General features: G+C 36.7%; 1 protein-coding gene across 3 annotated transcripts; it reads right to left on the bottom strand.

The window, feature by feature from the left end:
• Nucleotides 1–7,330: 7,330 nt before the first annotated feature.
• Nucleotides 7,331–27,175, bottom strand: LOC133524406 (G-protein coupled receptor Mth2-like). Of its 3 annotated transcripts, XM_061860392.1 has the most exons (8): nucleotides 26,592–27,164; nucleotides 24,720–24,912; nucleotides 21,610–21,801; nucleotides 19,030–19,108; nucleotides 14,153–14,340; nucleotides 10,217–10,376; nucleotides 8,015–8,200; nucleotides 7,331–7,896 (listed from the first exon to the last, which is right to left on the bottom strand). In XM_061860392.1, exons 1-8 carry the CDS (start codon nucleotides 27,096–27,098, stop codon nucleotides 7,695–7,697), a joined length of 1,707 nt encoding a protein of 568 aa, XP_061716376.1. In that variant the 5' UTR covers nucleotides 27,099–27,164; the 3' UTR covers nucleotides 7,331–7,694. The 3 variants fall into 3 exon arrangements, with proteins under 3 accessions (XP_061716376.1, XP_061716378.1, XP_061716377.1); XM_061860394.1 differs by lacking the exon at nucleotides 26,592–27,164 and having other exon boundaries at nucleotides 24,720–25,480; XM_061860393.1 differs by lacking the exons at nucleotides 7,331–7,896; nucleotides 8,015–8,200 and having other exon boundaries at nucleotides 9,841–10,376; nucleotides 26,592–27,175.
• Between the last annotated feature and the right edge of the window lie 548 nt (nucleotides 27,176–27,723).

Raw genomic sequence — 27,723 nt, 5'->3', positions numbered from 1 at the left:
GATATTAATTATGAATAAGCAGGTAAATAAAACCCGTTAAAAACAGTAATTTTACAGTTAATGTCTAACAATGCTATTTATCTAAACAAAATAATTGTATTTTTCATACTTAGCCATATGCAAGTTGTCCCCTCCGGCGAGACGATATTAGTGGTAAACAATATAACGGCTCTTATCATGAATGCAGAAAAGAGATTGACCACGTAGGACATGAGCATCCAGCCCGCCATGTTGCGTAGCTCCGGCAGCACGACGTAGACCGCCAGCACCAGCAGCAGAAATAGGCACGATACCAGCATTCCTGAACCACTCATTAACATTAGGCTATGTTCACAAGTGATTTAAAAGGTAACGGGAGATGTAGCGAGGCGAAATCCCGTAACAGTAGAAACGCACAGACCGACGGCATACGCTATCTGGTTTAATAAACTCTGATGGCACACTCTGCCTTTCATCCGTAATTATACTTAGAACACGAAAACTGTAAAAGCACCAATTGTTATATTAGATAAAACAGCTTGAACTGTTCAGGTTGTACCCCAACAGGGCCTCATAAAGTTCATCGTTATTCTTTAGCGTTGTCCTAGGTTTTTGCCACTGCTGGCTAAGAGAGTATGGCCGCTCGCAGAAGGAAATAAGGCCTTATTGGGGATGGAACCCGCATAACATTAATAATTATTACAAAATGATTTATTTTCTAGATGTCATCAGAATACTTTTAGTTTAATTCGTTCAACTTACCATATGCTTTGAATCTATTTTTCGTTTCTTCCTCTTCGTCTTCGTAATCATCATCAAGAAGCGCCCTGATAGTCAACTGAGGTTTCGACAGGGTGCCCTCATAGTTCAAGACGACTTGCAGCTCGATGCAAAATTCCCCCGGTAGCATTTCGTTCATCCATTGGTTGAAATAATTCAACTTCCTTATTGCTAGATTACCGTTCTACAAAAAAGGTCATGCTTAATTAGCCTCATGCATGATTTTTTAAAATTTTTTAAATCATTATTTATATCGGTTAAATACCGGAAAAAATATGAATACTTGTATAAATCTTCACATTATTTTATTTAAAAAAATTTAAAATGTTGAAAAATTTTGAGCGGTTGAAACGCTCATAATTTTTGGCGCGAATTCTACAGAGCCGATGACGTCACAGTTTGGAGTGTTTGGACACAACTGATGTTTGTTATACTAATATTGTTCGTGTATTTCAGCTACTCGACACTAATAATTCGTTTTATTATTTTTCCTACTCCTCTACTGTTATCTGTCATTTATGCATTCATTCACACGAATATAAGAACATACATAAAATATTTCAAGAAAAGTCTATATTGTCTATTCCTCATAAAAGCTCTTGTGCTTTTATAAGCTATAACGTTACTGCGATTAATGGCTAACAACCTAACAAAACCAAAACGAATACAGTTTTAAACTAAGTGCATTGCTGCCAACTTACATAATATTCATTTGGTTGCATAGTAAAAATAATTACTTCATAAGTCAGAAACACGCATGTGACACCCGTAATATAGCAACACCCATAGACTACGAAGACCGCTTAGCGTTGCTTGTTAGTCTCCGTAGGCTACGGTGACCAAAATTGAGAAAAAACTGTCCAAAATATTAATTTAGCAAGTAGCAAGTACCAGGGCCTCATGAGTTACGAGGAGGTGTCGCCGACCGGCCGGCCGCGGCCCGGGGCGGGCCGGGCGCGTAACAAGGTATGATCGCGCGTCTTGGCTATATACTTTTGCTGTAATTTGTTTACCTAAATTAAGATTTATTTTTGTTGACTCGTAGGAAAAATATTGTATGCAACGTTGTATAAGTAGGTCAAAAAATTCTCGTGGCGTATTCCTTTACAATGTTCGCCTACGCCTTCGGCTCCGGCTCACATTGTAACTCACGCCACTCGCCTTTTTTGACCCTTCTTATACAACTGTTGCATAAAATACTATATAAATACCATGGATGAACCTAAAAACCATTATATAGGCATTATCTTTTGTAAAAGCATACAAAAATAAGATTGCAGCTCACAATATTTTTTCTAATAAAAAGCAAATCGAAGTATAGAAGCGTAAACCAATTTTGTTTGTAGATTTCAATCGATCAGTACCCCTAGTGTAAATATTTTCGACAGCGAAACGTGACGTACGCGTTTGCGTTAAGTGTCATTTTGTATGAGATTTTTGACTTTCCAAAACGTCCCGCTTGGCGCGCTGTTCAAAACCCATACAAAATGAGACTTAACGCAAACGCGTACGTCACGTTTCGCTATCGACTAAATTTACACTAGGGGTACTAGTAACTAATTACTTTTTACCTTCTGGGCTGGGCCATAAGCTTCGGAGTAAGTAGTAGGTATGAAGCCTGTATATCACTTTTATTCATTAATTTTATGTAAAGTTTTTGATTTAACTAAGTATTTACGAATTTATACACAACATGGAACCGCATATTCTTCAGTCAAACCCTTGCACAATTTTTTTTTAAATAAACTTTTAAATTGTATAACGTAGACAATTTGCTGGTTCTTAAGGCCCGTACAGACGGGACGATCAAATTGACCAATTTGATCAGAAAATAAATTGGCTTCAATCTTATCTATTAGCGTCCACACGTACACAATTTTAATTACCAATTTTAGATTTATGAATTTTATGATAAACTTCAAGCACTCAAATGCCCCCAAACACGCTTAATAATGCGTTCTAGGAGAACTAAATGTCGAAATCAATATGTTACTCTGGCACACCCAAAATTTAAAAATTGTAGGCAAGAGTTAACATGAAATTAAAGATTTTTTATTGACCTCAAAAGAGATATACATTTCACTTAATGAGATACATATTACATACATACATTCATTAATTCTATGTTAATTTGCGCCCGTGAGCGACAATTTGATTCTATTCACTTTTTTACAATTACAATTTTAATATTATTACACTAAGTATATTTAATTTCTGAGTTAAGTAACAATAATATAAGAACCCCCGACAGAAAATTTGAATTTATTGCGTTTTATACTAACAAGTTGGATGTGTGTTCAGTACAATGTTTTTATTTAAAAGATCTTTTAAAATGATATCTTGTCTGGCTTATTAGCTCTGAAGTTGGCACTGTTGGCGGGTCTTTGCCTATTGGCGGGAATGCAAAAATTAAAAAAGCGAAACAAAAAAAATACCTGGGTAAAAACGGAGATTGGGAGGAGAGGAAAATACTTGGATGTATTGTTTCGGAATTGTAATTATTAAGAATAAGTTAATTGAAGTTTTACTGGTGATAGACATCTACAATAATAAATGTATCGACAAATCTACAATAATGCAAAAACATCCATAATTTCGTGTTACTAACTGCAAACTAGTGTCTACACACTGGCGATAAAACTTTTGATCGACGTGTTGTATGTAAGTACGTGCAAATCGAAAATAATAATAGTATTGACTCAACCAAGTTTTTATCTAAAATTCGTCGATAATAACCGATCTTTGAGATATAACCATTTATAATTCATAAATAGTAGTACTTACAAGGAAAGGTACCCAACTGTCCGGTTCCGATTTGGTTTATATTTATATATGTTATAGAGTAGTCTAAAATAACAGACACGTATTTTTTTAGCTGCCCAAATTCAACCTATTGGGAGCAATTGTCCTCCAAAGTACTAAAAAATGACTAAATCTTCTAACTCCTATAGAAAGTGGCGCTCAAGCAACTTGCTAGTTAATGGCTGGTTTGAGTATATGTTTGAAAGCAGCAAAAAATAATGAGCACGTGTTTTGTTATATCGGCTAAAACTCATTTTTTCCTAAACCTCCGGCATTGCGTTTCGTTAATTAGCATTTCGCGAGCAATTTTTGTAGTTTTTAGGGTTCCGTATCAAAAAGGTACAAAAGGAATTTATGGAGGAAAATGTGAAAAAATACCATTCCACGAAGTTTACCGATGAAAAATTATGTTTTTTTTTTTCATAATATTAACATTACAAATATTAATTTTACATTAAATATATATTCAGAACTCTATCCTGGTTACTTTTTTTTTATTAACTTAAAACATTTCCGAATTCAGTTTGCAATTTAACCAAATAAAAGTTTGTTTATTACACTGTAGATTGCTATGAAATTATATTAAAGACACCTTTTTACAAATAAAAGAATTTTTTTTGAAATCGGGTCAGATGATAGTGAATTATCCACGAAAAACCAACATACGTGCATTACATTGCGCAAATTAGTTAGACAATTTGCCGATAGATGGCGCTACACACAATTATGCTTAGGTACATCTGGTCAAAAACCTTTCGCCTTTATAGTTACAAGAGATAATTCAAAGTTTGTACGGAACCCTCTCGGTGCGCGAGTAAAACGTTGACCGTTTTTTTATTTATTATTTTAAGCAACTCAATATAACGCATTTGTAACATGCTACAACTTTAAAAATCATCCGATTAAAAATTATTTGGTTCAAATTTAAACTTCATGCATGAGGCTAATTGCGAAGTTAACTATTGGTGTAATGCTACTCCAACACTGCAGGTATACCTTTAGTGAGACAGGGACAACCTGATAGTGTGATAAATTGATAATGTGTAGTGATAATGCTGTCCCTGTCACGATATTATATAACGTTTTATACCTGCGAGTATAGGAGCACCATAAGTACTTATGCGGTACAAGTTTTTCCACACGTGCCCTTAATTCCGTACGTTCAACTGATCAATTATTGTACATACATTATATATATATATATATATATATTGATCACAGATCACATACAAATTTACTTACTACTTAGTATCAAAGTACTGTACCCCTAGTCTAAATTTATTCGATAGCCAGACGTGACGTAGGCGTTTGCGTTAAGTCTAATTTTGTATTGAATTTTGAGTTTCCAAAACGTTCCGCTTGGTGCACTGGTGGCCTACCGCAAAAATCGAAGTTCGTCAATTGCGGGCATTTTTCTCTGTCACTCTAATTACGTCTTAGTGAGAGTAAAAGAGAAAGATCCCCGCAATTTGGGAATTTCGTTTTTCCCGGTAGGCCCCCTGTTTCTAAATCCCATACAAATTGAGACTCCACGCAAACGCGAACGTCACGTCTCGCTATCGTATAAAATAATAAAAGGTTTAATTACTCACCTCCAATATATAAGTAAGATACTCTGGTGGCGAATATCTCATTGGTACTATTTCGTCAGAACAATCAGATTCAATTTGAAAGTCGTCACTGTAGATAAGAGTAAAATTTTCTATACTTTTTGTGGTCTTAATTAATACTTGATTCACATTTCTATTGTAAATAGGAATTTCTGAATAATCATCCAGTTTAAAAGTATTATAGGTGAATGTTAAATTGTTAGCGTTGAAACAGGATATACTGTCGGCAGCCTCGTTATTAAGAAATATTTCATTCTCCGGGCAGCACTTTGTGATGCAAGATTTCTCTTTGCACAATTCCGTAATATTTATTATTATGTCTTCATCCATAACATATCGAAAGTCCGTGTCACAAGTATTGTTTTCTGCAAATGCAAGACAAAATACCGTCCCCAGCCATACCGCGGTTAGTCGGGATAGCCCAAAAATAGGACACAACATTGTGTTTTAAATAATTATTGCCTTTTTTGCACTAGTCAACCAGATTTTGAAACAACTATTGGATTGATCACAGACATTTATTATTACATAACCATGAAGAGCGGTCAATATATAACTATAGTACTGTAACATTATACGAATGCTGAAAGTATGATACCTATGTAATATGGAAGTGCTTTAAAATGTTTACTTTTAATATTAAACCACAAACCGCATTAAATCGTCAATTTTCCCATATAGATTAGCTATTTTAATAACTAAAACTTCCGTAAGAGATACTCCTAAAGTGGAGTTCAATTTACACAACAAACAACAGCAATTTTACTTGTAATATCGTTATAAATAAATATTATAGGACATTATAACACAAATTGACTAAGTCCCACAGTAAGCTCAATAAGGCCCCTCCGGCCGCCATCGCAACCAAAAGATGACGGATTGAGCCAGTGATACGTAAACTTGATTTAGCACAGTTTTTGTTACTTCATGCCTAAGGTTTTTGAAAGTTGACCTGGACTTTCAAAAACAGTTTGTCGATCCTATTCATTATACTCCTCATCATGAAGATGCCACGTGAGACGCTGGTCAATTGTAACTCCAAGCTATTTTGTGTATTCCATTTTGCGAATAGATGGGCAGGAGCAGATGGTTAGTGGGTTGCAGCAATTATGTATCCTAATTGAGAATTCTTTTCCTGGTTACAGTTGGAGAAGCAAATAAAGTTGGTTTTGATGGTGTTAAGGTTGAACAAATGTGTCTGCAGCCAGTTAGCGATTTTTATGAGGCCAAGTTCTGCAGAGAGGCGAACCTCCTCCCACGTGTCTCCTAAGAATACCACAGCTGTGTCATCTGCATAAGTGAATGTAGTTCCCGCCTCAATAGACATGTTGCATAGTTCATTTATATAGACTAAGAACAGCGTAGGGCCTAGGACAATAACTTGTGGTATTCCGTAGGATCAAGGGCGGATCCACCGTTGTGGGCACGATGGGCATGCCCACAACCCTAATAGGGTGCCCTATTGATTCGCCGAGTAAAATTACATCGATTTGTTTCGCTGACGCTTTTGCAGAGGACTATTTGGCAGAATTTCATTACACAGAGTAGTCAGTTGGCAACTTGGCATAACATTGATAAGCAGATTTACTTTAGAATAATCGTTAATTTACACAAAAGCAAATTGAATGGTATGTGAACCAAGACTCTAGCAAACGTTAATCGACTAAAAGTTACATCTAGGTACGAATAAATCCCTCTGAGAAACGATTTTCGGCGAAACGTTGTCTGCGAATCGATAATCCCTTAAAGACTTGTGACGTAACACTTTCACGGTCTATTGAGATGGATAGGCTGATGATTGTTCATGAGCGAGCTCGTAACTTCGACTCGCACTTGGCCGATTTTTGGGTGGCTGTGACCACAACCTTTTTTGAGGGTTGGATCCGCGCCTGCGTAGGATATAGGGCGTTCATCACTGATATACATAATTACCCAGTTTTTACCTTCTGCATTCGGTTCTGGAGGTTACTACAAAAAAGAGGATAGAGGAGTGCCTCCTGTGCCTTTCTTTTCCAAGATGTTAATAAGGATGATAACCGACACGGTATCAAACGCCTTTTTGAGGTCTAGTAAAATTGACAAACATTTTTTTCCTGAAGCTGTATTGTGCTTTCCTTATAAAATAAAAAAAGATTACAGGAGGTAAATAAAAGATATCCTACTATCAAAAACGTTTAATACTTACTCCTTATAATGGAAATAACAGAAAGTATAGAGAACATTTTAGCAAGATAACCGTAGTCTGCATATTATTGCCTACATACCTATTAAGTTACGTACGTATTAGGGTAAATCACCCAAAATACCTGCAAACATTTATCCTATTTTTGTTCTAAAATTACGTTAAAAGTGGTCAATATTGGAACGCAGCGATCAATAATTAAAACGGCGGTCAAGCTTAAGCGTACCTATCCAATTTTGTCAAAAGAGCGCTGCTGACTTGCAAATAATGAGGCTACACGTTCTCTGTCAAAATGGGGCACACTAAACCAACAAATGGCACACAAAAACCCTCTAAGTCCTCTAAGAAGCCAGTTTATTGTTCAATGTCAAATCTCCGTGGTCGATATAGTATTTTTTTTCTTGGTCGTCAACATCACTTGCATCCGTTACAGACTCTAGGATTTTTCTTCTGCTGCTTCTATTTGTGCTGTTTAATCGCGTACTATCAGTATTGCTTGATTCCACCGGCTGCCATCTTCGTATTAACTCATGTTTGCCGAACCTGCAATGATAAATGCTCAATTAAAATGCAAATCTCTGGGAATCAAAACGTAGCCTAGTCTTGATAAAGCTTAAGTATTTGTTTCATTATATCTACTGAAAGCAAAGTTTACAAATACCTTTTACAGAGTTGGATGATAATGCTTCGCTTGCAAATGAATATTATAAAGATGAAAAGACCGGTGAGCGAGTTTAAGATGTCTGGAGCGTACCACCACACAGAGTCCTTTTCGATGACGGCGCTTACTATTTCCAGAATCCAGTTGAGGCCCATAACGAGTGATAGTTTAAGGTAGATGCCAAATCTATGGAATAAAGACAGATTTTTTTCTATCACTTTTTGTGCAGCTGTTATACTTACCTACTGTATAAAAATGGATGCGTAAGAATTGCCATTTACAAATAGGTACTAAGTTATACTTATAAAGTTCTACGAACCATCTTTGACAAGCTTATTAGCTTAATTATCCTCGTAAAATAGTATGTAAAGGCATGCACTGCTCGAATCGGAGATTTCTTAATGAACGAATAAGATTAAGCCAGAGCGTGTTCTATACAAAATCGGCACGATGCTTTTCAAAGTTATCGCCTCTATTAAGGTAGAAGTAAGCCTATGTAGGGTAACAGCACCAGTGGCCAGCCAGGGACCAGTAGTCAGCCTTTTAAGTCGTTTATTGGTCATAAATATCTGGTATATTCGATTAAACAAATCGCGTGTAGTCAAATAGGAGCTCCGATTCCTTATTCGTTAATACGTAACGCGGCAGGTGCGGTGAGGTATCGGGGAGAGGATAAAGGTGATGTTTGTTGACGAGAGCTGGAGTGTCATGTCCGCCATATTTTTTACTGCACGTGGTGTTCTTTTAACGCGTGAGAAAAAATATGTTTTAATATAAAAAGTTACTGTTTTTTGTTAATGATGGGTTTATTGGTTAGTTTATCTATTAAATTGCGTTATATTTAAATAGAAATATCAATATTTAACTTATAAATTGAGGAGGTTGACCACTGGATACCACTTTTTTACAAAAAATCCAGTGCCCAGCCTCCCGCGGCTGACTTTCGGGTTATTAGTTATTTTTTTATTTTCGATCCAATGCGACCGTTAGGACTGTTACATTTACATTTTCAAATTTAGTTAGGCATGTCTCAGTCAATTTAAAGTAAAACCCAGTAGTCAGCCGCATTTGAAATAACGTTTTAATGCGGCTGACCACTGGGTTTCACGGATCCAGTACTCAGCCATTATCTTCCTTGGTACGTCGCTGCCAAATATTATGAACTTTAACTCATTTAAATAAGGTTCAAAAGTGTATTCATACTTTTGTTGAGAAATATTCCAATATCTAACGGACCCCTGCACGGGTTTCACCAGCATTTAAACCGATTTTTAAAATAATGAATTATACTCAATAAACATATTCGATCATTAATAAAAAATAAGAAGATAAATACAGTGTTTATTTGTTTGCAAGAATAATTTTAAGCACCTATGGCCTACAAATTTCGTGGCATGAGAATTGTACTTATAAGATTATAGGTACCTAGACCTACCTATACTCTAGCTTCCTACCTAGGAATGATAAATATTATAATATCGTTAACTTTAATACATATAATAGTGTTTTTTTTATTTTATTGTTATTAATAGTTTATAAAGGCTGAGTACTGGGTACACAAAGGCTGCTTACTGGATTTTAGAGGCTGACTACTGGAGAAAAGTGCCATTTTTTGTTTAATCTTAATTATAGATATTATAAAGAGGATTGTTATTTTTTGACATACTTTATTTCAAAACTATAATAAATACTTGATCTAACCATGTCATGCGTTTATTTATCCGACTAATCCTGTAGAAACGTCGAGAGTACAAACTTTAAAAATGCGTTATAAGGCTGACTACTGGTGCCTTTACTATTAGAATCCCTCGTCAGCATTAGAATTTTTAACACAAGTCAATATTATAAATCAAATAAGTCGTTTGCCAAAGAACTCAAAGGCAAGGCTTAGTTGGTAGATAACCGCTAAGTTAGAGAATAAGACAGTGAGCATGCTGATGGAAATTTCTTAGATACTGAGAAGGTTGCTAAAGAGGATAATGCAATTTTTTCAAATAATAGTAACCTTGAAGCCCACGCCCACGGGACCTATCCTTTTAAGGACTATCCCACACTAACGTCTCCCGAGCGTCGGCGTCTACGCAATTCTATGGTGGCTGTTGGACGCAACGTTGGCACAACTGCGCAGCGACGCCATTTTCCATAGCGCTGAATAGATGCCGAAGCTAAAACACGCTAGTGTGGGGTTAGTGAAAAACGTACCTGGTCTCATCCTTCTTGTTCCTCCGGCTGTTGCCAGCGTTGTGCTGAGTCACGCCCTGCTTGATGCGCCATATGTTGTACGCGGTCATCAAGAACAACATAATGTTGATGCAGGTCGTGATTAAGATCGGGCAATACAAGTACAACAGCAGTTCTTGCTCTGCAAACACGTAATCATTTTATTTTTTATTTATATATACGAGTAAATTACAAAGATTTTTTTTTAATCAGCTACTTTTCGTGAAAATAATTTGTATGTGCTGGGATTCTGCAGCCATTTTGCTAAGCTCCATAATGTGGGACAAAATATAGAAAGGGATTAAGCTAATAATAAACATTTTATAGATGAAGTTCGGAAATTCCAACTAATTGGCTTGGCACTGACTTCAAACATACCTATCAATTGGTAACGTTTATTATACAGGAAGTTTTATTTTATCCTTCATGACTACAAACATATGAGTTGGTAACACATTATACAGGATAATGCTTTATATCCTTGAAGCGGTTTTTAATTTTACTGCATAGGTATAAGTAGTTTTATTTTATTTGTCGATTATAAGCTAATATAATGTTTACAGTACATATGGGGCTACTTTATAGCACTAGTGCGAGAAGTAGCATATTATGTTACTGTGTCGAACATTTAAAGGGCCATATGTACTGTAAAACGTTGTACGATACATGTGCGAATAGGTAATTCGCAACTCGTGTCGATTTAAAACACTCCCTTCGGTCGTGTTTTAATTTATCGCCACTCGTTTCGAATTTCCTATTTTTCGCACTTGTATCGTAATGTACTATTCTGCTGTGATTAATAGAATCGATATTGAACATTCCGATAGCAGTGGCTCATTGGTTCAATTACAAATAGGAATAGTTAAGTGTTCCAGAAAAAAGCACAAAATCTAGCAGCTAAAGATAAAAATCAGGCTCGTCGTCACTATTTTTATCCGCGAGCTGCTCCATTCTTTTGTTACGACTAAGAAGATGATTATTATTCGTATAATATTTCCGTTAAGGCTATGATGCTTTTATCGCCATATCATTCATCATTTAATGCGCAAAATGACGATTATCTGATAAATGATTTAATTCGGTATAAAGTCGCGAGGATAACGTACAAGTACCTATAAGTGGCTAATGATAGCATGACATGTTTTGAAGTTTTGAAATATCACTTTTAAACTCGATGATAACTCATCAAGTGGAGTTTAAAAGTAAAAAATAGATGATTAAATCGTATTCTACAACTTAACTACATGTGACATGGTTTGATCTTTTAAAAACTCAACTCTAAACAAGTATATTTAAAGCGTGTTCAATGAATAATTGCCTACATTACATTTTATCTACCTATCACTTATCCAGATGTGACTTCGAGCAACACCGGGAAGGGAGACGGCATTCATACTATACGTACCGATGGCGGTACACGTTGTGACTCATCCGTACACAAAAAGAGATCGAGGTGTGCAAGATTTGTCTATGACGTGTGTCATTTTCTTTGTATTTGTGTCGTCATTACAGATTGTAAAGTCCGACCGAGAACGCTTTTTTTGTCTCGGCCGAGATCGAGACCGAGACCGAGATTCCATGGGATTCTCGGCCGAGACCGAGACCGAGAATTTATAAAATAGAAAAAAAGACAAATTTTGCACTATAAATGTTTTTATAATCAAAATTCGACAATTTATCAGAAAAAAGTTATCGTAATCAATTCGTAGCGCTATTCAATAGTATTTTTAGGGTTCCGTAGCCAAAATGGAACCCTTATAGTTTCGTCATGTCCTTATATCTGTCGGTCTGTGCGTATGTCACAGCCATTATACTCAAAAACTATGCGATATATTTTATAACCACAGGAACGTATAATTATTTTGAATATGGTCGGTTAAGCCATTTAAGAGTTATAAAAAACTAATCTTCTTATTAAAACGGCGAAAGTGCCTCTTTCGCTTGTACGGCTTTTTTGTATTCTATGAAGGTACGGAACCTTCTATTATGCATGGTCCGACACGCACATAGCCGGTTTTTTTAGTACGGATGTGCACAAAAAGAGGTACAAAATAATAACAATAATCAAAATAAAGAGTTCTGTAACCCAAAATATCCGCCACAGGTGTCGTTTTGTACTTATTACCTACTGCTTTCCTTTTTCCTGTTAACACAAATATATTTAGCATCAAAATATCCAGTGTCATCTTCTAGTCACAACAAGTTAATCTAAGTTAGGTACATCCCGATATTTATCAATAACAACAACCACAAAACGAAAAGACCCAAATGAACAAGTCATTACTTGCAACCGCGCTTATCCGATCCCAACACTTAGTATTTGATAAGTAATCAGTTAAAAATGTGGGTACGAAACCAATCAAAATCACAAAAAAGTCACACTAACCGGGCGATGCAACCAACGGGAGGCTTAGACCCCGGCGCTCGTGCGCGGAAAATTCAAATTCACCAATGATAACATTGATAACTCATTGCCTAGTCTCGGTCTCGGCAAGAATCTCGGCCCATTTTGGCCGAGAGCCGAGACCGAGATCTCGGCTCGATTTTTGGCCGAGAATGCCGAGACCGAGATCTCGGTCGGACCTTAACAGATTGAATTTTGTATGTAGCGAGTGTGAAGTGCGACTGTGTGCACGTTTCCCCTCGCAAAAAATGGCAGAATGATTTATTCGGTAAGATATCGCTTATGCTCCTCCCTTCCGACGTGTCGGAAGCCAGTGTTGCTCGAAGAGTTGTGTTAAAGTTATCCATGTAACCCATTAGTAAAATTCTACTTTGTTGCTAGTAGTTAGCGTTCATAATCTTTGTAAAAAGCATCATTATCGGACTAAGGTTGACCCGGCTAAAATACTTAATTCCCGAAGGCTGATATTTGCTGGTAATTTCATATAAAATTTTAAGGACAGTAGAGCCAGAGGACAGCTATGTCTTCTATAAAATAAATAAAAAAGTCGAATTCTATTGTATCTCTTTCTATAGTCCGTTTTGTTTAGCATTAGAAATAAGGTAAGCTATTTTGACGTGTCTTTTAATTGAAAAACACTGTTGAAAAATAGTCACGGCAAATATATACCTAACAATTAATCATATAAGTACCGTTACATACACATACACACATTACATTATTTTCCTTTCATCAGTAATAGTTACTGATTTATCCAAAGGGTCAAACGGGACCCTATTACTGAGATTCCGCTGTCCGTCCGTCCGTCCATCCGTCTGTCACCAGGCTGTATCTCATGATCCGTGGTAGTTAGCCAGTTGAAATTTCCACAGATTATGTATTTCTGTTGCCGCTATAACAACAAATACTAAAAACAGAATAAAATAATAAAATATTTAAGGGGGCTCCCATACAAAAAAGTGATTTTTAGATAATGGTACCCTTCGTGCGCGAGTCCGACTTGCACTTGACCGATTTTTTTCTAATGCTAAAAGAACGAACTATAGCTATAGGTTCCTTATATTTCACATGAAAAAAATTCTCCGTCACATTTTTAGGGAACAAAACACAAGACAACGAAAAGAACTTTGACACAGTTATTCGTTTGTGCGGAGTCGCAGTTCCAACCTAACCTAGCCCGTTAATGTCACTGCATGCAACTAATTATGCCACATTAAAAAATATGTCATGTCACTCGTTAGAACAAATAATAGGTATGCTTTAGAGTATGTAATTATTATGACAATGAATATTAGACGAAGTGTACATATACTTGATGATCATTATACTAATAATAACATTATGTATGCTGTTAATTAGATATTACGATAGTATGCCATATATTACGTTATTCAAAATAACGATGTATCAATCAAACTATAATATATGAAAAGTAATTATAAAAAAATGTAGTGCACCCGTGGAAAAGACATCAAATTAATAAAAACTGTATAAAATGCTAGTTTTATCATTACCTTCGATTGAACCCTTTTCGTTCATATAGTTGGGCTTAACGAAATCCGGCATATGAGTTAAGTTTTGGTTCTCGACAATGATCATAAAGAGGATGAGCAGGAGCGGCGCACCCCAACCGTACAGGCTGTACCACCCGAACTTCACCAGGATGCCGCGCCGGTGGATCTGACGCATCTTACGGAAACCCCTGTGACATAAACATATCTGCTCAAAATATCATTTAAGTATTCACTTAATTGACGGCATCGTTTGACACACTGCAAAAAATTACCACTTTGAAAAGTGGTTATTCTACTCTACTTTTTCATAACCAATCAATCAATCAATCAAAATCAAAATATTGTTGGTCATGAGTTACAGAGATGTTATTCTAATTTACAATGGTCTTCATGCCCTGCCTCAGAAAGGCGTACAATATGGGAACTTAATTCTAAATGAGATCATTTATGTGGGTACCTATATTAACCTTTGATATTAACTTATGCTACACATTACAAGATACACATACAGAGAACATATTATTTTTCATTCTGTTAAGAAATCAAAGATGCTGTAAAAACATTTCTCCACAAGCCAGTGAACACTCTTTGAAAAAAATTCCGACGTTGAGCTAGGATATCCAATATCATAACCATATTTAAACTGAAGACTTGGTCTTGAATTTCTGCCTTCAAACATATACGGGTTATTTTTAAAAAGACTGATTTCAAATATGTAAAGGGCTGGAAAAAGTTAGTATTTTATTCTCGAGAAATAACGTACGACACGATTCAGTTTGATTAAGACCATATATAGCGCGAAGGCATCTGTAATCTAAAGACTTGGTCTTTATTCCCAACATTACCCCATATAATAATTCCATAACGTAGATTTGACATTTGATATGATATATTTTGCCAGAAAAAAGTATGATAGGTATTGTGTGTAACCTCCCCTACCTACCCCCCCAATCTACCCCATCTATTAAACCCCGGACCTAATAAAATAATGAACCTAATCGTTAACAATCCCACCTTTAAAATTACCCCTAAAATTTACCCCAACAATAATTTTACCTTAACGATTATTTGGCCAAGTGATCGTCTAGTTAAAGGTTAGGACCCCTCGAAGTGAACCGCGGTACCCTAGATTCTTTAATGAGTAACAACTAAATCTTGGACTCTGATTCTACCTAATTATGCATTACCTAGATGTTAAGACTCGGAAATTTACTGTTCTGAATAATTTATTATGTTGATAGCAAATAATTTATAGGATATTATGTTAAGATTCAACCTCCAGCAAAATACCGTAAGACTATGTTATTCCAAACCCTTTTCTATATTAAATATGACACCTTATAAGTAGAATGAAAATATATAACAATCGACAAGGTATGAGCAGTGTCGTGGTAAAGGATATAGGCTCCGCCCACATGCACAAGGTCGTAGACGACGGGTGTAGCCTTAAGTTACAGAAACTCAATGATTTTGATGTAATGTAAGATATATTTTTATTAATTTATTAGAAAGATATTTAGTTATTGCAGCATACATGATATAAATATAAAAATATATTTGGTAAAATCCTGCTACTCCTATTAAGTCTTCGGGGTAACATTGAAGCAGCACTCCTGGGTTAAGCCCATTTACACACTTATATTAAGATTAAATATTATTACCTATCAATACTATCATCTTCTAAACGAGGTGTGAATGGATCACACGTGCTGCCTCTAATGCTAGATGCAGGTCTGAAGACTCTTACTCCGATTAGCAATATCAATCGGGCCACCTACTCCTATCTTATTAGCCAGACGGGCTATGACCAACGCTTCGCAACCCTATGCAAACCTAGGGGCTGACGAAGAGAAGCGATAAGTATTCGTCAGACACCAATTACTTATCTTTTTATATCCAAAAGCTAAGGCTACTAAGCCATTACCCAGTCCCCATAGCTAAAAGTAGGCTGAATTCCTAGGCCTTTTAAATGTATAAACGAAGTACAAGTTTAACTCATTACTGTACTTTATGAGATCGAATTATCAAGGTGAGTATTATTTCACTCCAAGATTCCAATGGACTGCGCTCGCTTGCCAAAGGGTCTCTAAAACAAACCATTCTTTAATCCCAGAATAGTCTGTGTTCCTAAACCCAACTTGATATTTAAGGATTGAATATAAAAATACCTTAGGACCTGATCGTATACTCAGTACTTCGTCTCTACACCAAAAACCCAGAAATGAAAATAAATAGATATTAGATGTTACAGATGACCCTCAATTTTCCACTCAGGGTAACAGTCTGGAAGATTTAGGTAATTAGAATCCATTACCAGTATTTCACTAATATTATCATTAGTACACGTTATAAAACCATAGCTTCACGTCATCAGAACCTTTTGAAAGATATATATATACACCAACCAATCGAATTTCTAGATCAAACCTAAGAGAGACCCTATAACAGTGTGTGTGACTCTACCCTATTCCTACCCTTAGACCCTAATCTAGTATGTCCAGAACACAGATCGTACTTACCATTGATCTAGTGATTTGGAACATACACAAGTGTATCCCTAAGTCTAAGCTGTAAGCATTCGGCCGACAAAACCGAGGTATAGCAAACCCTAGTGTCTGTGTGATTGGCCCCCTCCTCATCGCCACGTGGGCACGGTGGATGAGAATAGACCGCCCTAGCATGTCTATAGGTAATCAGCGCACTAGCACACACACCCGTACCAGTCACATGGGATACCCTGCCATGACTAAAACTTTATCTGTGTTTGTTACCAATCATGACAGAAGCTCTCCCGTGACCAGCACTAGCATGAGCCAGAGCACCGAAATATATAAATATATTTAATACGAGACCTAGCCTCAATTACTGCAGACTTCAGTGAGCTGAGATTACTCTCAATGGCACGCACGTGATGCCCTCACATTCATCTAACAGCTGGACCTTGAGACTAAGGAGAGTATGCTCGCCTCTTATGTTGGTAAAGAAGAGACGCCAAGTCCTCTCAACTTGGAGCAAAAGACTTCTAAACAGCTGCAATTTGTCACCGTTAGGGAGAAGCTGCTTAGATGGACAAACTGTTAGTCCAAACAGTGATCTGGCTTTATAAAATAACAAACTAACCTCATAGAAAGGTAATAAAATAACAAAATTAGATTTTACTAACAAAAAACTCACAATATAGTAACACAGATAAGGAAGTAAAGAATCTCCACCATAGCCTAAGCTTAGCATTACGACAACATTGTCCCCGCAATGCCAAACATAGACACAATTTACAAGTTTAAATTTACCAGGATAATTCCCAGCAAATACAAACAAATAGAAGGAATAGTAGAGAAACTTTACTTACCCAAAGCCAGAGATACCGCCAGTCCGATAGTCAAAGAATGAATAATCTCCTCCGTACTTTACGGCCCTTTTATATACTTTAGTAGCGACATAACAGCGACATAACGGCGACTAGCGACATAACAGCGACATATTGGCGACTAGCGACATAATAGCGACACAACGGCGACATAATAGCGACATAACGGCGACATAATAGCGACATATCGGCGACATAATAGCGACACAACGGCGACACAATAGCGACATAACGGCGACATAATAGCGACATAACGGCGACACAATAGCGACATAATAGCGACATATTGGCGACATAATAGCGACACAACGGCGACATAATAGCGACATAACGGCGACACAATAGCGACATAATAGCGACATATTGGCGACATAATAGCGACACAACGGCGACATAATAGCGACATAACGGCGACACAACGGCGACATAATAGCGACATAACGGCGACATAATAGCGACACAATAGCGACATAACGGCGACATAATAGCGACACAACGGCGCCATATCAGCGACATAATAGCGACATAACGGCGACACAACGTCTTTTATGCACACAACGACAGGATTCGCTTGGTGACTAAGTTTAAGTAGACCAAAAAAATGATAAAATGAAACGTTCCAAAACCTATCAAGCATGAATATGCTAACATTATTATTTAACTTCAGGTATTATAGTTTTGTTTTCTGAAAATAACGTCTGTATTGTAATATTTTACGTTTATTATTAAGTTAGTAACTCAATGTTCTTTATTACACCAATAATTATGCATTTATTCTAGGTTAACTTCAATTGATTATTATCATTCTTCGCAGCATTTTAAAATAAATAAAAAAATGAAAATTCACTGAGTGTTATGTATTTAATCGAAATCACAAGTGGTAAAATACGGAAACGTGTCCTTCAAGTTGTAATTGTTAGAATACGGAGTGAAATCATGAATGAAAGATGCAAACGAAGAGTACTGTAGTTTTTCATTATTTTCTATGTGTTTTAATATAAAACCAAGGCCAATATTACGAAATAGGCATATGGCTAGTCACATGTGTATAAAAACTATACTACTTAATTGTACTTGACCCATATAATTGGAACTTGTTGACCAAATTAAAATATATGAATTATTGATTAATGTAAAAATATGGTAACGCAGTGGTGAATGTCTTCATACAAATCGGGAGATAATCAAGGACCACTGAGTTACTGTGATTAAGAATATTTACAGTTGTTATTTATTAACCAAGTTCCATCTTGATAGCCTAATTAAGCCTCTTTCTCCATCACGAAACAGAAAATGAAAGTAATGGAAATATGTGTTTTACGAAAAACTGTCAAAAATTTATGTACAGAGACGTGACTACTACGACAATCAGAATGGCCCAAGTCATATTGGAAAATCATAAATTTCATAAAATCACTGTTATGGAGTGTTGATGAAGATTTGATTGCAGCATAGCGACACAAACCTTGATTAAGTATCGTACTTACTCGTATCATCGCAATCATCTCACCTCATTGACCACCAGATGTCGAAGGACATGACATTCATCCAGGTAAAACTCGCCACCACAGTATAATGCGATAGAAGGCCTAAAACAGATAAGTATATTTTTTAACAATACTTACAATTAAGAGGAAAGAGGACGGCCGTTTCTCCATATAAACGTAGTTCCCATTTTCCTCTTTGGATATTGACATTTTGGAAAATATTTTTAAGTAATTTGGTGTATATTTACCATAGCTATAGGGGCATAGCTATGGTAACGTTTAAGTATCGTAACGTTTGATTTTTTTCGATTTTCAAATTATTAGAAAAATTAGGAACGAATAACAGATTTCTTATTAATTGCTTTTAACTCCTAGTGAATTTTAATATTCAAAAACAAAGAAATAAACAAACATAATAAAACTTACTAAGAACTGAAACTAAAGATAAATTTTTTTTGGCCCAAATCACCGTCAATGGGCAAGGTGCCTAGAAGGCTGGCCGTATATCCCCGCTGTATGGCAATACTTATACGCTGAGCGAAATACTGGCCAGCCCTCTGGTCGCCCGAGGCCTCTATTAGGCGTGCCGACAAATCTTTAAAAAGCCGACGCGCACTTGGCCCCCATGCCCCCAAGGTTTCAACGCCAAACGCTGATGTAGCTGCTTCCTAGTGCTGCATATTTGCGGCGCTTGAGGCTTTCGGCCGAGGATGCCGCAGCGCCAGCGGTAACTTTGGTGCTCGGGACATGGGACGGTGCCAGGATATCAACGCATGTAGCGTCCCAAACTAGCGGCCGACCCATGCTCCAAGGCACCCAAGCTCTAACTCCTCTAATAATTAAAAATTCGCATAAAATCAAACGTAAGGGCATACCTAGTTGTTGTTAATATACAACAAATTGTGCCAAAATATTTTCAATAATATTAATACCCAGAGAGAAAAATGAGGACTACGTTTGTATGAAAAGGTGATTTTGCGCGGGTCCTCCACTTTCGCCTTAAATCATAGTTATTATTATTAGTTATTGTGTTGTTCTTTTGGCTGATTTTTCGACTCAGAATCACAAGGACTATGAGTCTGTCACAGCCCATTTGCTCCGAAGCTACTGGTCACAAGCCGGATTTAAGAACAAACATGTGGTAAGGCTGTTTTAGGCACAGCCGCAATGGATTACGTGAAACGTGATGTAGATAGCTATTGCTAAGCCCGAGAGCCGAGATCCGCGTAGGGTGGAACACCCAAAACGTCCCGAAGAGGGTTACCTACCCATAGCTGAGGCCGAAGGTCGGGCTTTGGGAGGTTAATACTCAGACAAAGAACAATATTACAAGTGTCTGAATTCGATGACCAAAGGCCGATCCCCGCGTAGAGTTTAAGGCCCGGAGCATCGGATCTGTGCATGCTTCCTAAAATTCCACAAGTATCTTAAAGGCGAAGGTCAGAAGCGTCCAGGAGAAGCACGCCTACACTAAAGCGGGAGATTAGTTCTTAACCACAGAATAATGGTCAAAGTATATTAATTGCGAAGGCCGAAGGTTGAGCGCCGCGTAGGGCCGCAGGAAGCGCCCGAGAGAGGCGCGCCTTTAGGTTCAAGCTAGAGTAGGACTGAAGAAAAAAAATGCGACTAGGCTGTATCTGGCACTGGCATACAGCCGCTATGGTACTTGTACTATTGTTCCGTGTTTGACTACTACATTCCTGCAACGCTCTCTCTTCGGCCTTCGCTATTAAAATACTTGGGGAAGTTACGGGCAGCGCGCACCCGTCGGACGCTCCGAGCTTTCGGCCCTACGCGGAGCTCGGCCTTCGGCCTTCGCATTTGGGCTTTGGGGTGTTTGATCTTGCTATCGGCTACTTTGCATCAGTTTTGTATATAAAGTTTCTCACAAGATGTATATTTACCATTTGTGAAAAATCCCACATTAAATTTTTTTTACAACTTGTTCTAATCATAAGGGTTATTTTATTTTAGCTCCGAATGCGTCGTTTCTAGCACAAAATGAGCGACGATTTTGTCAGCGGTACATTCATTTCCAAGTAATGGGCCTCTTTCCTAGACATCGATATAAAAACTATGCATCTAAACTAGGTATTATAGTTGCAGAGATATAAGCCGCCGCGCCATGACAATTTCTGTTACATTTGATTTTTGATCCGACTTATTCGGGGTTTTCCAGACGTTTCACATATATAAATAAAACATTGTTTAAAATTGTGTGATGTACGGATCCCTTGAAATGCGAGTCCGGCTCGCACTTGACCGGTTTTTGTTTTCAAATCAATAATCCTTGTGTAAATATTTAAAAAAATATTTCCAGATTAATTGCTCTGGATTGGCAATACGTGGGTAATACTGAAAGTTTAGAGGTCACGCAATAAAAATGTTTTTTGTTGAAAATATAACTTTTTGTGTATTTTTAGATACAATTTGTTCGGTTTTGTATTTTAGGAATGTTGTTTGAAAATTATATGTCATGGATTTAAAAAAAAATTAAGATTCCAGGAACTTTCAGTATGACCGAAGTATCGGTTAAAGATCGGCAAAGCATAATTAAATTACCAACTAATTAACCATTGTAACGTTTATCTTGTCAATCATACCTATCCATACGCACGTGGCCTTCGGAATCGAGGCGTATTTGATAAGAAGAAACTGCAAGGCCCTGGTTAAGAACGCAGCGGTGAGAGAAGACACGTAGGTCATCATCATCAAGCCCGCCAGGTTGCGCAGCTCCTTTAGTAGCGCGTAGACAACCAGCACCAGCAGCAGGAACACACACGAGACCAGCATTGCTGCATAGTAGTGGAAAAAGTTGTTGCCAATAATTTCATTTTAGAAAACCCCAACACAATAAGGTTGCGTTGTTTAAATAATAGAGATCCTATGACCATCTCCCGTCTCTATCATCAGATCAGCTCGATGGTACCATAATATTGCACTGTCACCCGTCTGAAAAATACCGGTGCTCAGTAATTAATGGATAACCTTCTAACCACCGACAGGGCACCTTTGGTCTAGATTATGCACTTATAAGTTTAGTAAAAGTTACGTGGTTTTCCAGATACTAGAACTTATCTGTCTTTTTTAAACTCGCACCTTACTGCACTTTAATCACCATCTAGGCCATATCTTTGATGTAAACCACACGTGTTATTTTAAGAATCAGTATTACAGAAATTATTTTTGAAAAATTTTGTCACTGTTCTCCATAATTTATTTTTTCATGACAAACGATCAACTTGTTGAAAATTTTAAAGAAAAATACTGGGCATCCTATATATGCAAATTTCAACTTCATCGTCATCATCCCTTTATCGCCCACTGCTGAGCGTAGGCATGAGCTGTCTGCCGGTCCTGAGCTGATCTCATCCAGAAATGATAATCTTCCGAATGTCGTCAACTTCATCGGAAACCGGGAGTGGGTCAAATTTAACTTGCAAGATTTGGTTACGGACAGACAAATAGATAGACAACGGGACAGGTGGAACTAAATACCTAAAAGCTTGTAAAAAAGCTGCATATTAGTGATGACAATCGTGTGTGCCGCTATTGATGACTGGCCTCGTCGTTTGAGGGCCTGTGTCAAGGCCAGAGGAGGCCATTTTGAATGATATTGTCATATGTAATTCCTGATTTTGTGTACTTCATTTTAATATAGAGTTTATTCAACTTTCGTTCGTATATTTTATGTAGATAAAGATTATTGCAGTAACAGAATTTAGTAACCAACTAGGTAGGTATTTTGATTGGTATTGAGTAGAAACACAAATTGAAATTTTTTTAGCATCTAAAATTTAGTCTCGTAAATTCAGCATTCGTATGCGGTTGATGGTCAAAAATCAATGATTTAAGCTTCAGTGATGCTGTGTAGAGCAAAAAAAAAAACGTTATCGAAAAAAAAAATACAAAAATATGACTGAATAACACGGTCAGGATTCTTAATCATACACAGACAAGAGGTTAAGAGGAAAGGGGCAGGCTGCTTCTCAATACAAACGTAGTCCCCATTTTCCTCTCTGGATATTGCCATTATGGAAAATATTTTTACCTAATTTGATGTATATTAACTTATTAACCATAGTTATGCCCATATACGTTTGACTTTTTTCTTTGATTTTTTGGTTATTGTAAAAATTTAGTGCAAAAAACTAATTTTATACTAATTTTTAAATGCTTCTCTATATTTTATAATAATTAAAAAAAATCAAACGTAGGGCACAGCTGTGGTTGATATACACCAGATTGTGTCAAAATACTTTCAATTATGTTAATATCCACGCGGGTCCTCCATTACGTCTTAAGGAGCCGAGGTTTAGCGTGGTCTTTTAAACACACTACACATTCAACAAATGACACACAGAAGCTTTTCGAGCTCGAGCCCAAGCAAGTTTAGGAACACAACTACAAATTACAAGTGTTCAAGTTAATTAATACATACTATTAGGTGTTTGCGCCACCTAGGTACTATGTATTCACAATAATTGTAAAGTCCTTAATTTTGCAGGTGAACCTATCTATCTTATGTATTAAAACTCATTACCGGGTTCTAAAAATCATCTAGTATAGTTGTTTACTTCAAAAAATTGTCTTGCACTACCTATCTGCATGAACGCAGCATTTTTAATCCTCCCACACCTCTCAGCGAACGGTACAACGTGGATCAGAATTCAAACTGCAGTCTAATAATTATACATACGATAGTCTTCTGGGCAGCCTGATGGTTTAGAAAAAGTATCATCCGTTAAGAAAAGTCGGGGGCCAATGTATTTAGGGTTTCGTATCACCCATATTATAGTTTCGCTATGTCCGTCTATGCGTCCGCGGTTTTGCTTCGTGAAAATTAGTGCTAGAAAAGCAGCAATTTCTTTTGCTTTGACCCAATAGTGTGGGAAATCGTTGCATAATTCAAAACGAATACAGATCTCCAACAACCATTTTTTTGATAAAGTTAATATAGTCGGAAATAATCGCTTTGAAATAAAAATAATATGTGTACTGTTGAACAATGGGTCCAAAAAATCGTGAAACAAAAGCTTAATAAATTACTTTCAATGAAAACTATATCGAATGTGATCGATCCAGCTGATTTCGAGTTATTGCAAATAACTTCTCTTCTTAGTAAAAATACGTACAAAGTACTCCCTTAGTCCTTTATGCTTGTAATGTACATGATACTTATAATAGCCCCCGTTGGATCTGTTCTGACAGAATTATAACTACGAAAGCCTATGGCCCGACATGCTCTTAGCCAATTTTGTTAAAGTTTCGAGCACTTGATTTCGTCGTTTGAAAATCTGTAGAAAACGATGAAATGATTTTTTTTAATACGAGCGATAGAAATTGACTGGAGTAGTATTGAAGGGATCCATACCCTCCCAAATAGGTACCGTCTCAGTGGCAGTGAGGACAGTCATGGGGTTGGGTCATGGACGATCATGGGAGTGGTCATAGGGTTGGCCATGGTTGTGGACATGTGGTCATAGGAGATAGTAGGGGGTGGTAAACAGAAGTTTTAATTCTGCATTTATAGTTCCTTTGGAAATTTCTGGTAGGTACTGATGAAATTTTAAAAGTAGTACATGAAGCATTTCATGGGCATTTTGGGACCCAGTAACCTATACTGAACGGGCTCCAGACTTGCTTCGTAGCATTATGCTGGGTTTATGCAAAAAATACGATGTTAATAGAACTCGGTCAACTAAATACTTACCACTAGCAGTTAATATACTTTTGTCAAAATTTTCTTCTTTCCCACCTAACCGCATTCGCATTACCAACTTAGGTTTCAAGATTTTTCCATCGGCCTTTAAGTCGATCTGGTACTCGATGCAAAAATAGCCCGGTGAAATGTCGAGATACCATTGGGTCAAATAATTTGGGCGTCTTATTACTGCAACGCCGCTCTACAAAACAAAACATAACAATTTCAAGCAACATTTCAAGATACAATAGGTGAATATACTTGCGTGCCGAGTGCAACATTTTTTTTTCACCACACCATCTCGAGGACACTGCGAGCTATAAAATATTACTAATCTAATCCATGGTATTGAATCAATACTTAAAATTTATCATTCGGAATGGTCACTGAAACGTACATCCTACTAGCTAACCGGAGAAAACCACTCAAAATGTGAATCGAATTATTTTGCACCTATACCCTAGAGAATAAAATGCAACTTTGCGCACTGATTTCAAAGAATAAAAAGTGTATTTCCAAGTGGGTGCGTTAAAATCGTTATTTGTTTTATCAGGGAACAAGTTAATGTTGCTTAACCCCTCGTGCTAATATTTATATTGATACCTGATCATTGGAAATATGAGGGTTTAGAACTTTAGAGACACGAACACAAATAATTTCCAGAGACCAACGTGAGAAGAGCACTACCAGTAAAATATTACAAATTAAATACAAATTATTGCTACTCGATAAGTACATATATTATTGTATTATTCAATATCATCAATTACAAGTCCATCTACTACCAGGCAACACGAGGAAACACTCAATATTCGCATTAAATTACTTTGCCACACTTGTGAATAAAATGCAACTTAACTAAGTACATGTTTTTGAAGACTACATGTTAAAATATATTTATTTATTTATTTAAAACTTTATTGCACAAAAGAAAAACTTAATATACAAAAGGCGAACTTAATGCCATGAGGCATTTTCTACCAGTCAACCTTAGGGCAAAGCAGAAAAGATTGTAGGCGGTACGTTTAAAACTAAAAGAAATTGTTATTGAAAGAATTAGAGTCCTAATACACATAAATTAATTATAAACTACTGAAATACATAAAGACACATACATACATTACATAAATAAATATATATATATATATATATACATAATATACATAACCGATTCGTGAGACTGATACTTAATCTTATACCTTTAAACGAGCAATTCTTGTATATATGTATATATATATATATTTCCGGGATCTCGGAAACGGCTCTAACGATTTTGCTGAAATTTGGTATATGGGGGTTTTTGGGGGTAAACAATCGATCTAGATTAATCTTATGTTTGGGAAAACGCGTGTTTTCGAGTTTTCATGCGTTTTTCTTTCGACGCAGAATATGGTCGCTAATTTCGTGTTGCCGGCCACTGTCCGTCTGGTCCAGCGGGTTAAGACGCGGACGGCTAGAAACGAGTGTTACGGGTTCGAATCTCGCCCGGTGATTAACTTTTTTTTTTTAAATGTTCAAGTTTATATATAATTTTTTAATTTTTATTGTTTTAGACAAGTTTAATTTAGTAAAAAAATGTAGTTAAAATTATCACCTATACACCACCATATTACAATAAATAGTTATAACCGAGCAAAGCTCGGTCGCCCAGGTACTTGATCTTTAAACTGCCAGAAAATAAATCACGCACAGATTTTTTGAAAGCAATCTTGTTGGGAGGGAAATAATAAATAATAAAAAATAATAAATAATAATGTTAGGGGGAAGAGTGACTTATATTTGTTTTAGTTAGAAGTAAAGTAAAATAGAAATAAAAGTTAAAATAATTGCCGGAACACAATTCTAACACTTAAAAATAAATGAATAAATACATTTACTTACCTCTAAAATAAAAACTTTATGGGTTGGTTTCGGAAACGCTTCTTCTATGTCCATAGAACATACGTAATTGAGAAGGAAAACATCGTTATAGATTATTGTAAAATTCTGCAGTTTTGATGTAGACTCGCTAATTCTTTTTTTGACATCATTATCATAAAATACAACATCAGAATAGTCATTTAGCTGAGTAAAGTTGTATGAACGTGTTACATTTGCCCCGTCTAAGCACGAAAAAGATAGCTCAGGCTCATTATATACTAAAATTTGATTCACTGGACAGCATTTGGCTATGCACGGTAAATTATCATTGCATGACTGCGTAATATTAATTTCCTTATTAATATCATTTGCATATTTATAGTCCGAGGTACAATAATCATCATCTCCTCGAACAACGTATAAAATTATCCACAAATACACAACGGCTACTAACATCCCAGAATGATCCCGGTCTGAGTATTGACCCTCTCTAATTACTTGTATGAAGTGAACTGCCACATATATCATGAACACATATGTCAGTAATTTTTCCTGGTTTATTTATCAGTCTATGTGTCATGCCTAGGGTTGAACGATAGGGAATCCCGATGGGAAGCTCAGCGTTAGGTATCTCATAAAATTTATATAAACGTAAAGTTTAGAGCTGCAAATGTGTCATGTACCTAATCATCATTTTTTCAGCGTTTGTGCTACTTAGGAGGGATTTTTCAGTTCTTGATTGATGTGGTATAAACTCATTATTAACCTGTCGATGTCGGACTCCAACGACGGATATACCCAAGCCGCAGGTCCAACGCCACCGACGGATTAATCCGTCAGGCGCTGGATTCTCTGACCCGCCGCACGCGACCGGCGGCATGTGAACGCGCGTCGCACGCTGTGCCACACGCCGTCGGTCGCGGATGAGTGGGCTTTCTGACTCTTGGTCACCCGTCGCCGGCGACCGATGGTTTAGAAATCATATGCTATGTCGCACAGTGTCTGCTTTTTGAACTGTTGTGTCTTGTTTCGTTGAGCAAAATGGACAAAAACATACTTACATTGTTATTGTTAGAAGAAGAAGCTGATGATGAAACACTTGCAGTGCAGTGAAGAAAAATTTACATCGTACTTCAGACTATCTCGAGAACAG

Source organism: Cydia pomonella, chromosome 13 (genome assembly GCF_033807575.1).
Source record: "Cydia pomonella isolate Wapato2018A chromosome 13, ilCydPomo1, whole genome shotgun sequence".
NCBI lineage: Eukaryota > Metazoa > Arthropoda > Insecta > Lepidoptera > Tortricidae > Cydia > Cydia pomonella.
The sequence above is the reverse complement of the archived record's forward strand: the minus strand, read 5'-3'. Positions and strand labels throughout refer to the sequence as shown.